General features: G+C 46.8%; 2 protein-coding genes across 3 annotated transcripts; one reads left to right on the forward strand and one right to left on the reverse strand.

The window, feature by feature from the left end:
* The first annotated feature begins 218 nt into the window (after positions 1 to 218).
* LOC120672654 lies at positions 219 to 3869 on the forward strand. Its single transcript, XM_039953178.1, has 4 exons — positions 219 to 815; positions 1877 to 2053; positions 2212 to 2628; positions 2739 to 3869. Exons 1-4 carry the CDS (start codon positions 474 to 476, stop codon positions 3549 to 3551), a joined length of 1749 nt encoding a protein of 582 aa, XP_039809112.1. The 5' UTR covers positions 219 to 473; the 3' UTR covers positions 3552 to 3869.
* A 77-nt stretch (positions 3870 to 3946) lies between these two features.
* On the reverse strand, positions 3947 to 13116 carry LOC120672653 (protein ALWAYS EARLY 3-like). Of its 2 annotated transcripts, none has more exons than XM_039953176.1 (16): positions 12863 to 13116; positions 11778 to 11921; positions 11517 to 11612; positions 11351 to 11413; positions 11014 to 11091; positions 8625 to 8796; positions 8021 to 8455; positions 7639 to 7722; positions 7388 to 7536; positions 6611 to 6880; positions 6330 to 6511; positions 5945 to 6227; positions 5280 to 5459; positions 4907 to 5089; positions 4671 to 4817; positions 3947 to 4589 (listed from the first exon to the last, which is right to left on the reverse strand). In XM_039953176.1, the coding sequence occupies exons 2-16, from the start codon at positions 11883 to 11885 to the stop codon at positions 4389 to 4391; spliced, it is 2631 nt and encodes an 876-aa protein (XP_039809110.1). In that variant the 5' UTR covers positions 11886 to 11921; positions 12863 to 13116; the 3' UTR covers positions 3947 to 4388. The 2 variants fall into 2 exon arrangements, with proteins under 2 accessions (XP_039809110.1, XP_039809111.1); XM_039953177.1 differs by having other exon boundaries at positions 3966 to 4589; positions 12867 to 13116.
* Positions 13117 to 13254: the final 138 nt, after the last annotated feature.

Here is a 13254-nt window from a genome sequence, read left to right on the forward strand (position 1 = left end):
GTGGTGGCGCGCAGCTGCCTGCCCGCCCCCGCGCCGTCCGGTCCGCCTCGCCCGCGGCGGTTGGTGCCAGTGGGCTGTCCGGCCCCACCCGTCCGCATCCAATCCCCCGCGGCCACGCTGGCTACGTCGCTGACGCCCGGGGCCCGCGCGCCCCTCCCAGCGCGTCCGCGGGGATCCCCTGCGGCCGGCTATTAAAGGGGCCCTCGCTCTCGTGTCGCCTCGGGGCAGTTGAAATTAACGAGGCCGAGGACGGGCAAGCGGACAGCTGCGAGCGAGCGGGACGCGGACAGCCAGCGTACAGCCAGAGCCAGTGACGCGCGCCCCGGGAAGGAAGGAAGCGGGCAGGGCGACCGACGGCCTCGTCGGTGCCAAGGCCGGACAAGCGCAACAGGACAAGCCGCCTGCCTGCTGCGCCCACACCTAGCGATACAGCCGGCGCGGCGAAGCAAAGCGAGGGAGGAGGGAGGATCGGGATGGTGGTCGCGAGGGCCAAGGCGAAGGCGCCGCCCGCGGCCGCGGACGCCGCCGGCGCGACGCCGCGGCGGGGCGGCGTCAGGGTAGGCCCCGCGAGGCTCGAGGGCCTCCCCGCGGCGTGGCCGGCCGGCGCCGCCGCCGTCAAGGTCAAGTGGCCCGCGCCCGGGGGCGCGCTCGCGCACATGCTCACGGGGCGGTGGGCGCGCGGGGTCACCGCCGTCGAGCCCGTCGCCGCCGCCGGCACCGTGCGCTGGGAGCCCCGCGACGGCAACCGCTTCAGCCTCCACCTCGACCCCGCCGGCGGCCGCGCGGACCGCGGCGTCTTCTTCTCCGTCCTCTATGTAAGCGCCCGCCCCCGCTTCTCCTCATGATTTCCTCCGATCAAACACCATGCGCAGCAAATCGGAAGCTTTGCTAGATCTTCTGCTAGCGGTAGCACTGATTCAAACCGTAAGAACACGGCGTGATTTGTTTAACGCGCCCTGATTTCACATCCACCTTCTACAAACATAAACTATAATACTCGGGGTTTTTTTTAGCTTAAATCCTGCTCGTTTTTTATTCAACCCTGTCGTTGATGTTTTTGGCGCCGCATTGGTGGTAAGTTGTGTGGATACCGTTTCTTGTGAATTGGAGGCTTGTGACCGCAGCTGCGATGTGGAATGCTTCCGGTCAATGCAAAGCCTTTTCTTCCCCACATGTAGCGGTCTGGTCAGCAATTGGGGATGGCAAGTCAAATGTTGGGCTAAGCATGCCTCCATAATCCACAGCTTAGTGCTCGGCTGGGGAAAAAGTATTCACCTTTGCCGGGGAGCATTTTGTCTAAAGTTTTGTGTGTGTGGTTTGAACATGTGAACAGGGGCTGGGGACACGTGGGCCGCTCCGATTGGTCGGCGTAGTTTGACTTCAGTTATGCTTAGTTTTTTTAGGTTGTGAGATCTATGTCATGGTGTTAATTTTGAGGGTTATGTCCGAACAGTACCCCTCGCTGTCATGTGCGTTAAAGTTGCATTTTTCAGGAGGTGCTCTTCTCGCAATCATTTCTTTTCGGCGTTGATGATGTGTTGGCCGTCCGTTTTCCTGGGACATTTCTGTTACACTCCAATTTATCAACCCTTTTATAACAATCCTTGTAATAGCCTTTTTGGTTAAAAGTAAAAATTTAATTATCTTGCTGTAACAGAACCAAATTAGAATCAAAGAATATCTGGGCTCCTTCCAAAGCAGTAATCTTCAAGGGCAGTACAAGTACTATTACGTACAAGTAATGTTATTCCTTTACCATTTCGGGGTAATCTTGAGACAGCGCAGCCAGAGTAGCAACCAAGGCATCTACTCCTGTCTGTGGATGCGTAGGCTTGTAGCCATCGAGGCTGGCACTAAGAATTGCTTTGCCACGCAGGGATTCCAAGAACATGGCCGGGGCAAGGACCTGGTGAGGCTGGAGGAGATCGGGACAGCCATGATAAGCCTGGAGGAGTGCTGCTGGGAGATGCAACTGCAGCAGCAGCGCCAGCAGCTGGTGGTTGTCCCCATCAGGTTGAGGAAGGATGGATGGGCAAGTGATGCCATGCTTTATGTAAGCGCGATCTTCTCCTGTCTTTCCCCCCACCCTCCGCTTTCAATTACCTTGCTGGCCATTTGCAATTTTAGTGGAATTGCTTTGGCCTTGGATGATAGATTTGACAGGTGTTTTGTGGAATTATTGTTGCCTCAACGATGTGGTTAATGATTCAGGTGAACGTGGAGCTCGTGGATGTGAACACACGCTCCGACGTGGAAAGGGCTGTCTCGTTCAGGGAGAAACCGAGAACGAGCATGCCGCCGCCGCCGGCAATGCGAGACCACCGCAAGAGCTTGGAGGCAGCGGCGTACCATGACGTTCTTGATCTGAAGCAGCTGCTTGACCTGGCTGAGAAGGAGGGCCGGGTGGCTGTGTTCGGGAGCAAGAGGAACTCTGATACCAGCAGCGTGAGCAGCATCAGTAGCAGCAGCAGCACGATCAGCGTCAGCAGTGCCAGCACCAGCGGCGGCGCGAGCCCGGAGCCCGCCTCGATGTCGAAGCGCCGGTTCCTGCCATGGATGCGGAGGAGCAGGGACTTTGACAAGAGGAGCTCCGAGTCGCTCTCCCAGGAACTGCCGATGAAGTGCATGGTGAGCTCCGTCTGACACATGATGAAACGAAACGTTTCTGATCATGGATGCATTGGCTTCATGGCTTTGGATGGTAGCGCTGATCGTTTAACGATGACGAATCTCTGTAGGACGACGATCCGCCCGGCAGCTGGGAGACGCGCGAGTTCACGAGCCGGGACGCGGAGACGAAGCTCCGGACGCCGGTGTTCTTCGCGTCCATCGACCAGCGCGACGACAGCGCCGGCGGGGAGAGCGCGTGCACGGCGCTGGTTGCGGTGCTCGCCGCAGCGCTCCATGCCAACCACCCGACGATGCCCACGCGGCCGGAGCTTGACGCCCTGATCCGGGATGGCTCGTCGGAGTGGCGGAAGCTCTGCGACGACGAGGCCCACATGGCGCAGTTCCCGAACCGGCACTTCGACCTGGAGACCGTCCTCGCCGCCCGGACGCGGCCCATTGCCGTGCAGCACGACAAGGCCTTCGTCGGCTTCTTCCAGCCGGAGAGCTTCGCGTCACTGTTCGGCGCCATGTCGTTTGACGACATCTGGCGCGAGATCAGCGGCGGCGGCGAGCGCGAGCCGGGGCTCGCGGACGTGTACATCGTGAGCTGGAACGACCACTTCTTCGTGCTCAAGGTGGAGAGCGACTGCTACTACATCATTGACACGCTCGGCGAGCGGCTGCACGAGGGCTGCGACAGGGCCTACATGCTGAGGTTCGACCGCACGTCGGAGATGCTGTCGACGGCGCCAGCCGAGGACAAGGAGGAGGTGGTCGTCACCGGGAAGGAGTGCTGCAGGGAGTTCATCAAGAGGTTCTTGGCCGCCATCCCGCTCAGGGAGGAGCTAGAGATCGAGAAGAAGGGCGCTGGCGGCGGCGCGCCACACCGGCGGCTGCAGATCGAGTTCCACTTCACAGTCCTGCAGCACGACGAAAGATAACCAGCAGGTGATCTTATAGCAGTGATGGGATGTACCTTCCTCCCTGATTGCATTGTACTAACATAATGTAAATTCATCTACACTGTAAAGAAACAGGAAATTGCAGCACTACAAATACAGGCTAGGATTGTTGTTTCTCTTTGTACCATTTAAGTTAGGAAACAGGCAGAGGAAAAATACAAGGGACGAGTGCACGTTTGGCAACCTTCTTTCAGAAGGGTTTGGATCCACTTCTGGATACCTTTCACTTGTATCATATCATTTTTGTAAGCGAGCTCAGTATTTCATGAAAATTACTTGCCTGCCAAGCAGTTGTTATCTGATTCATCTGCATCACCTCTGAATGAAGATTCAGTTGGACAAATTCCTCACACAGACACACACAAACACCAAGATAGAATTGGAAACATCGTTTTTTTAATATGTAAATTTCCTATCACGATTTCTTTAATTCAGGATAGCCTTCTGTCACATACATTACATTCAAGAATCACGGCTGCAGACATACATCATTATTCTCTACAGTCAGATGTCAGCTATCCTGAATCTGTATTTCAACCTATAACCTATTCATTGAGGTATATACAAGTGGGGCTGGTCAGTCAATCTTACCCTCTGTATCCAAGCTCAAGTCAGCACATCAGAATTCTTTCCTTCATATGCTATGCTTTGCTGCCATTCAACAGGACTTCTCTTTGACATTGTCAAGTCACAGTAGGATTGCTGCAAAACTTGTGGGTTCTGAACTCATAGCAAAGGTAGCAGCATGTTCAGCCGCATGGGGTCCGGGCCTATAAGAAGAAAGGCAGCCAGAAATCTATCTGGTCCTGGGGCCAGTTACATGGGTGACATGGGAGGTCCACAATTGCCCAACGCTGTTGGCACAAGTGCAAGTATCTGGTTCGCTATGACAGAGATATAAGTCTCTATGTCTTTGTAGATTGCAAGGTTCTCTGGACAGCTTGGGCGCAGCATTGAGGAAGCATGCTCCAAGACACCTGCTATGCTAGCAAATGGATGCCGCGAGTCGCTAAGCCGCTGCACGACATTGAAGGAACTTAAAATGAGATCAGAAAAGCTGTAGCCACATCTCTTTGATAAAGACATGTCAACATTTACCTTGATAGAAAGAATTGTCGCAATGCAGTTAGCGATCAAGTTGGAAGGAAGTTGGGCACCACGAACAGCAGCTTCATACTGTGGGCCCACACAATCTGTCTCTTGATTTGGCATCCGTACCCTTACATCACTACCTTCAGAGTTCGCCTATATAACATGTAAACAACATATCCAGTGAAATTATGAATAATATGTTGCAAAAGTTTCAGGTAATTGTCAGCTAGGTTGAAACCTACCTTCATGGCTTCATCAACCATTTGCCTGGCCTGGGATAGCGATTTTTGTACAAAGGCAAGTATATATGACTCTAGCTCATCGTCGTGACCAGCATCGTCGTCTGGGCGACCTCCAGATTTTGTAGGACGGCCATTGGATGTGCTCCAGTATGGTGGCCTTTCACCATTTACACCAGATTCAACCTGCAAGTGAAGCATCAAGGAAAAATGAGCCCTGAGATACAACAGTCATGATAACTGCATTTTGTGGAAGAGTTAAAGACTGAGTAGGAACTGTTAATATATAGTTACTTAGCCTGATTAAACATTATATGTTAAACCTTACTCTAGAATTTATGAATCCTGACAAAAAAGAATGTTAAAGAATAATAACCTTGAGCTGTTTATCCGATGTTACAGTAACTCCATGTACAGCAAGGTCCCAGTTCTCACTTGGTGCAAGGTCAGGAATGTGCTCCGCCTCCATGATGCTGTACACATTATTTGAAAGGCAGCTCCTTCTCATGTTGTCAGGATGATTATACAACCAATTAACTGGCATACAATCAGTGTCCTGAAAATAAATAGGCTCAGTTATGTCTCTTTATATAACATAGCATCAGATCATCAAAATGAGATTCTCAACCACATGAACACAGAAGATTGTGAATAACTACATCGACAAGTATATATAACTACTAAAATGCATCACAAAGCAAGCATGCATGGATGTTCACATGCCAAATAAAAGACAGCAATTTGAATGCAGGGACCATCATTCTTGCTTCATCAGCATTTGGCTCTATGCAATGACTACCAAAGTACCAAGGTTGACAATTTGCTTCTGTAAAGTTTATTTGTTGGGTAAAAAACGCTAGTAGTCTCCAAGTAAATGACAAAACCACTTGGCACCGTGCTTAATGAATTGCAAAATTGATTCTTTTGCGATATGTGAAAACTAATGATTTGATAGCTAATATGAAAAAAGGCCTTATTACCTTGATAATGTAAAAAACATACTGATAATTGTTGAAAGCAACTGAAACAGCGACTACATACCTTTACAATATCAACACCAAGGTCAGGGTTAACAAAATGGACCTTGTAACAATCTGGCCCCATCATCACCACTTTGCCATCACAAAGTTCTCTAGAACTTGGATGACGCACGATCACCTCCTGACCAATTGAAAATGGCCTAGCTAGGTCTGCCGGTAGAGAATCCCGTGAACCATCACGGAGTTGAGCATAGATTTTCCTTACTTTCTCTCGATAATCCTCAAGTTTTTCCTTTTCCACAGCCAGAAAATGATCTGAAAATCGCCTGGGTTTGCCAAGAGAACTGCAGGGGAAAACATTGTTCAGTGTATGGCGGAAACAAACAGAAAGCTGACAGAACTGAGGGCAAAACAAATACTACAGCCTCCAAGGGATGCAAGCTAACCTTCGAATTGCGCTCCACTCTGATCTAGTCAACCTTGACAGATGACTTAATTTTGCATGATTTAGGTAGTGCACGAACTCATTGTCTGAGAACCATTGATAATCAACTGCACTATAGAACCACTCATACGTGCACCATCTACGAAGCGATTCAGATGACAGACAGTGCAGCAATTTCTTTGCCTGACCACAGTCAAGAGTTAGGAGAGAAGTCTAAGCGTAGGGCATATCTCAACTTAGAATATAGATATGCGAGTATTCATAAATGATGGCATAGACTACCTGTAAATTATCTGAATCTTCATTGCATGACACGTGCTTCGTTTTGCATTGCATTTGGTATTTCCTTCTGGTCCTTCTAGACATTCTAATCTCAGGCTTGATTTCTGTTGCTGCACTGGGGGCTTTAGTGGAAATATCTTCAGATGCTTCAGGTATTCCCACTCTTGCAGAGTCAGTACACCACAAGGAGGAATCATCGGTGATACCAACCTTTGGTGCTTCTGGCAGAACTAAATTATTAACAGAAATGTTTTGTGCTTCAGCAAGCACCTGTGGCACAAAAAAGAAAAGAAAGATTAGTATCATACAAATATCTGACAATATTAAAATTATCAATGTTGAGCGATTTATAATGATTTCGAATGATAAACATATGCAAACAGTGGAGTGGACACTACAAACTAGGATACAGTGATCAAAACTAATACCTTTAAGCAAATAAGGAGCAACCTTCAATTAATATCATGCCAATAACATTATACACTCAATGGGATGCAAGTGAGACATTTGAGTTAAAAAAAACAAAAAATAGCATTGAAGAAATAAAACAACTATGGAAGTGAGTACTGACAGTATCAGATACATGAAAGCCAAATTGCACAAGTTAATTAATCCCATCCTGATTCGTCAAACAAATAAACTCATAACATAGACAAGGAAACAACTGACTCAATGTAGACAAATGAACAAACATGAGCCAATTCAATTTTATTTCCTAAATAAATCAACCAGAAGGGAGGAAGTACATTGCAGAAAGTACAAAAAAGAAAACCTTACCTCTGCATCTAATAGCTTCTTATGCCTTTTCTTCCCAGTTTTGGAAGCACTGGATTTACCAATTGCCTTCCCTAGTTTAGATAGATCAATGGTAGGTTGACCTTTCTCCCTTCTATCAGATAACACAGAGTCAGTTTTTCCATGAGATCCTGGATCAGTAGACAGGAGAGAGATTCATAAGAAACAACCAACATGACTGAGATAACATATAATGTGAAAAAACAAGATGAACGTGTCAAAAAGAAGCTGACCTGAAGGAACTTTGATCTCGAGTTTGGACGTTTTAGAGGGTGCATTCACCAGACTATTCAGTACATCTAAGACCAACATATCATCTGCAATCATATCAGGTAACAAATAGTCAAATATTTTCACCTCAAAAACGCTAGTAAAACATTTAAATTGCATCAATCTCAGCAGTACCAAGTATTACTGACAAGGATTAATAGGTCAAAATAACAACTAATTGATGCCGTTCAACAAAATTGACTAAGAAGATGCACCACAAATCAATTATGTGGGAGAAGTGAGCTTAAAGAATGTTCAATAAGTGGATAATAAAGTCTGGAGAAATGATGCTAAGTATAATGTTCTTAATAAAAGCGAAAAGAACAAACACATTGTCAAAAATACCTTCAGAAATAATGTTTCTCTCAATATGATGTTGGTTGAGTGAATCAACAAGCTTATTCCCATCATCAGATGCCATCACTGTCTCATGCTCAACTTTAATGGTCTGACCTTGCTGCGTAGGTTGCTGAATCCTTGTTTTCTTCAACTGTTGCTGACATATCGCTGAGTCTCCAGTTGCCTTGGTGTCCAAGAATATATGATCTTGACCAGCCTCATTTGTTTCAGTGATTCTGGAACTTCTGTCTGGAGAGCACTCATTTGTTGGAACAATAGCAAAATCTTTATTTGTCGCTTCATATTTTCGCTTGGTACTATTTATGATGTTTTCAATACCAGGTGAGGCCTCATCAATGGTATTCTTGACAGCAGGAGCTATGACCGGTATACGAGGAGTACGCCTTCGAACAGCATGGTTTCGGATATTCCTGACAAGATCTGAAGAAACAATAAAGTTGTTTAAACTTCTTAGGCAACAAATTCTACAGTGGAAATATTATTAAGCCTTTCTTTAACAATTTCTTCCTTCTTATTTGGCAATCACTATGAGAAAAACTCAAAGATTATCAAGGGAAAAAGACCATGACATATTTGTTACAATACTCACCTCCATAGTATCTTTTTTTGAAGGAAGATGAAAATCCAGCAATTGTTCCTTCATGATGGTCATGCAGGTCAGGCCTTTCAGTTGCTTTCTGCTGTGTAGCTTCACCGCGATGCCTTGCCTTCCCAGATGCTCTGATCATTTGATCATCTCCTATATGACTTGTGGATTTTTCCTACAATTTCAAGCATCACAAGTCACTCGATTAAAACATGTCAATTTAAGTAAGATAAAACCATGTTTGTAGCGTACAGCCTAACAAAAGAAAATACAAAACAAAGATCAGTGAGTTTTATATGCATCTCAAAATCTTGTGGTAAGCTAGAACTGAAAATAAATTCATAATTACAGCTTCAAAGTGAGACAGTTTTAGATGCACTTCAAAATCTATATTATTCACTGGCATTTTGTTTTCCCTGCAAAAGCTGCCACCTAAAATGCAATATACCTATATGCTATATCACATAAATGCGGTCTTGGGACACTGAGACTCCAAGATTTAACTCAGGGCATTAATGTAGCAAAAGATTTCCAGTAAAAAAATGTGTCAGCAAAAGACTTCTGGTCAAAACGTATGTTGGCAAAAGATCACATCATTCATTCATTGGAAGTTACAATATTCACTGTGTTCGCTTGGTTGTGGCTGGTGGCTGGTGCTGATTTGCTATGAGAGAACAGTACCGCTGACTGGCTGGTAGCTGGTGGCTGGTGCTGATTTAGTCTGAGAGAACAGTACTACTGGCTGGTTGGCTGACAAGCCAAACAAACAGAGCGATTATAAAACTTTCTGAGCAACATACTTGTATTGCTATATGCCTCAGAATCAATGTTTTTAAATCGCCTAATCGTCTGATCGAACAATGGGTGGACCAAACGACTAATCGTGATTAGTCGTCGACTAGGGTCGATTAGTCGGGTCTGATCGACCCTAGTCGTCCACTAGTCATCCAGGACATTTAGGATATATATATAGTATAGGAGTTAAGTCCTGAAGTACTAGTATATATTCTCATATATATTTCAGGCCAAGAAAGTGTCTAGTTTTCTATGTCTAGTACTGAATATAGAGCAAATGGTGACTGCCTGGCTGGGAGCCTCTCCAGTCTTGCCTCTTAAGTTCTAACCCTAGTGGGCTTTGGGCCTCTCATTTTCTCACCAGCCCACAAGCAATCCAGCCCAGTTACACAAACCTGATCGAGAACACCCCTAGTCGGACGATTAATCGCCTCTAATCGCCGATTAGTCGGTCGATCGGTCGATCAGGCTTCCTGATCGAGTCGTGGACCCTAATCGAGCACGCTGGACCGATAAGGTCGATTAATCGCGATTAGTCGCTCGATTTGAAAACATTGCTCAGAATTTAATGATTGTATATTAGGAGTCAATGCTGAAAAGTTCGATTGCACAGATAGCAATTTGAAGTCCAGTGAGAATTAACAGATAACAAGGCATTATGCTGGAAAAAAACATTAAGAAGCTGGGTTAAACTGCGCATTAAGTTATCACATATTGTATTTCCCTTTTCAACACATTCTACTATTCACAAGTCTGTACGAATCGTGCTTCAGAGCCTAACAGCCTAATAAGTGCCAACTATAGAGAAGCTGCTCTATGTCTAATGCTGTTTGATGTACTCCCTCCGTTTCTTTTTCTATAGGGCAAACACATAATTTAAGATTTAAGGTTAGGGTGCGTTTGGATCTCTCGAGCACCTTGCTTAGCCAGGCTACCTAAATCTAGCTTTTAGGAGCAATGCCCTAGCAAGCAGGTCAACACTGTTTGGTTCCTAGATGGAGAAGCACATGAAGGCCACGTTCTTTGCAGCAACTGCTAGCTTGCCGCTGACGGAGAGCAAATTTAGCTCGCCTAGCTGAGCGAGCATTTTCTTGCCGCCGCAAGCTAGCTTGCCTCCAGAAGCTAGATTTCTTGGCACTACCAATGCTTGCTTTTGCTAGGCGAGGCTAAGATAGTGTAGAACCAACCGCACCCCTAGTGTCTTTTCGACTGACGATTCATCAAATACTGTGTATGTTGATTTTGCATAGTGAAAATGGTATCATTGCATTCATATTTGGAAATACTTTCCTATGATCATGATTTTATTTCTTTTAACAATATAACTATGGTGAAAGAAATTAATGGTAAAAAATTTGCTTTTGAGACCAGAATGAGCCTAAGCGTGCTTTAAATTACGAAAATGACGGGACTATTTAGTTGTCATATGTTGGAACAACAATGATCAGGTGTGATGATCTTCAATCGAACGCGTTTAGCACTATACAAACGGTCACTTGGTCAAATAACAAAAGGAAGAAAGTGGTGGCCATTTGACATATCCAAAAGAAAACAGTAATTCAAACAAGTAACACAAGTAAATCCAATACAAGCTTACTGAAGCATTGTGATGGCCAGTCACCAACGCAATAAATCCAATGGCAGTGGCTTGACGTTCAGGAAGAGATAAGAAGGTCTACCAAAAGAAACAAAAACATGTCAATCTACAAGGATCATAGAGGAAACATGACATTCAAGCCAAACTGTAGCTTAAATACATTTATTCAGCATAAAGATATGCATTAAAACATGAACCTCCAAATAGGCACTATTTACGCAACATGTGATATACATATATCGAGTAGCAAAATATCACCTTAAGTTTTGCAAGCTCAGTAAAACAGTAGAGGATGCAGAGATGGTGCACTTAGGAAAGAATTAGAGACCAGACTCACCCTATGCACACTGTAAAGAGACCGCACCATGTCTGACGATTTACCACGTACCGCTGAGCTGATCTGCATAAGCAATTTCAACAATCAGTATTCACATAGCCACAATGCATCGACAGATATATTTACAAATAATCAAAAAGAACTAAGGGGAATGGTCAGTTTAAACCTTTTTCCAGTCTTTTCCATGTCGGTGGTAGGCTTCGTAAAATTGTGTAAGCTCATCCTTGCTCCATTTGGGATTTAAGTCTGAAATTTTCCTCTTCTGCGAAATCAAAATAATTTGATGGAGTGAGAACTGAATAGTACATCATAGATCATACACAGCAGCAGAGTGCTAATTTAGAGGATATGATGCTACAATTACCCATCCCTATCTACAGGTCATCTATCATAAATCTTCATACAGCTTCCAAATAAGTATGCTTACTTTTTGTTTAGCTTTGCTTGAACTAGGTGGATCGTCGTACTGCCGTTGATCCTCATATCCTTTTATTATGGTCGTGTTAATAGTTCGAGAACCTTTTGCTGGGGCCATAAAAACGGCCTTTGACTTCAGACTCAAGAAATATTGCTGCGAGCAACACATGAAAGATCAGTAAGGCAGAAATCAATGGAGCATTGGGCAGCAAAAGAGCTATTCATAAGTTGTGGAATGAATATCCTGCACCTTCAATAGTTTCAAATGCTCGCTTAGTCTAAGCTAAGATGCAGTGAAAAGGATCGAATTCTTAAAAAACAAAACTCATTCCGCAACCCATTAACTACTAAGACCAAAGCAACCTATCAACCCCAGAAAAGATAAGAAACTATCAAAGCAACCCATCCCAGACCATTGAAGCATCAAAAGTGGAGTGGATTCCATTAGAAAAATCCATACTTTCCAAAGCCCGTGCCTTAAGAATATCTCGAATGAAACAAAGTGTTCCATATTCTTTCCCCACAAAATTGAAAGGCCAAAACCAAGTCTACACAAAACCCACAAAACCAATCAAACTCCGTCCTAATTTATGCAGCATGACAACGACGGGTCACAGCACAGTCGACGTGCCGCCTTCTTTTTTTTTTTTTTGTCACGAAGGCTTGAAGAGCGGTGGCAAACCCCGCTGCGGGCGGGATGAGCGTCGCGGCGGCGCGTTGGTTTCGGGCGGGGGGAGGAGGAGGTCGAACTGGGCACAACCGCGGTGGCGCGCGGCTAAGGCCGACTCGGGAGGAGCGCCTTCGCAGGCAGCCGCGATCCAGGCGCCGTGCGGCCTCGCGAGCAGCGAAGAGGCTTCTGCCGCCAGCCGCCGCGCTTGACTCGATTACCCCCGCCTACAGCACCGAGGGCTCCTACGAACCCGGGTTCACCACCCCCCTCGTCCCAGAAACAACGAACCTCCGCAAATTCCCCCCACCACAAAACCGCGCAGGAAACCACAAAGCAGAAATCGACCCCGCGGCGCCACCCAAAACTTCTCCCCAGAGATCACCCAACCGCGGAATTCCAGCGGTAGAACCCGAAGCGGAGCTCACCTGCCTCGGATCTGGAAGGAATCGCGCGCGCGGAGACGCCCCTGGACGCCCGAGACGAACTCCCTCCGCCGCCGCCGCCGCCGCGCCCGCGCGACCGCGCCGATGACGGCCTCGAGCGAGGAGGAGGGACGGGGCGGCCGGTACCGGAGCTTTAGGGCTCCGGCGGCGGGCGGTGCTGGATCGGAGGCGAGAGGGAGGAGATGGGGCGGCGCGTATGGGCGCTGGCGGGTTTGCGTTTCTGCTTTGCTGCGGCCGCGGCTTGGCGGGCGAGGGATACAAGTAGAGAGGAGGGGGAGAGAAGAGAGACGGGTGGGAGCAGGTTTGCCGAGGTGCGAGGTGGGTGGGGGCTGACAGGTGGGCCACACGCGAGTTCGCGCGTTTGAAAATTAGGG

The sequence above is a fragment of the Panicum virgatum genome, chromosome 5N (assembly GCF_016808335.1).
Source record: "Panicum virgatum strain AP13 chromosome 5N, P.virgatum_v5, whole genome shotgun sequence".
In the NCBI taxonomy this organism is placed as follows: Eukaryota; Viridiplantae; Streptophyta; class Magnoliopsida; order Poales; family Poaceae; genus Panicum; species Panicum virgatum.

What these genes read in the sequence shown, in the direction of transcription:
- LOC120672654 (XM_039953178.1), top strand. Translation starts at nt 474, where the DNA reads ATGGTGGTCGCGAGGGCCAAGGCGAAGGCGCCGCCCGCGGCCGCGGAC. An exon ending in CAAGTGATGCCATGCTTTAT is followed by an intron (nt 2,054 to 2,211) that starts GTAAGCGCGATC and finishes TTAATGATTCAG; the next exon opens with GTGAACGTGGAGCTCGTGGA. An exon ending in AACTGCCGATGAAGTGCATG is followed by an intron (nt 2,629 to 2,738) that starts GTGAGCTCCGTC and finishes GAATCTCTGTAG; the next exon opens with GACGACGATCCGCCCGGCAG.
- LOC120672653 (XM_039953176.1), bottom strand. Translation starts at nt 11,885, where the DNA reads ATGGCCCCAGCAAAAGGTTCTCGAACTATTAACACGACCATAATAAAA. An exon ending in ATGGAAAAGACTGGAAAAAG is followed by an intron (nt 11,414 to 11,516) that starts GTTTAAACTGAC and finishes TTGCTTATGCAG; the next exon opens with ATCAGCTCAGCGGTACGTGG. An exon ending in GAGAAACATTATTTCTGAAG is followed by an intron (nt 7,723 to 8,020) that starts GTATTTTTGACA and finishes ATATGATTGCAG; the next exon opens with ATGATATGTTGGTCTTAGAT.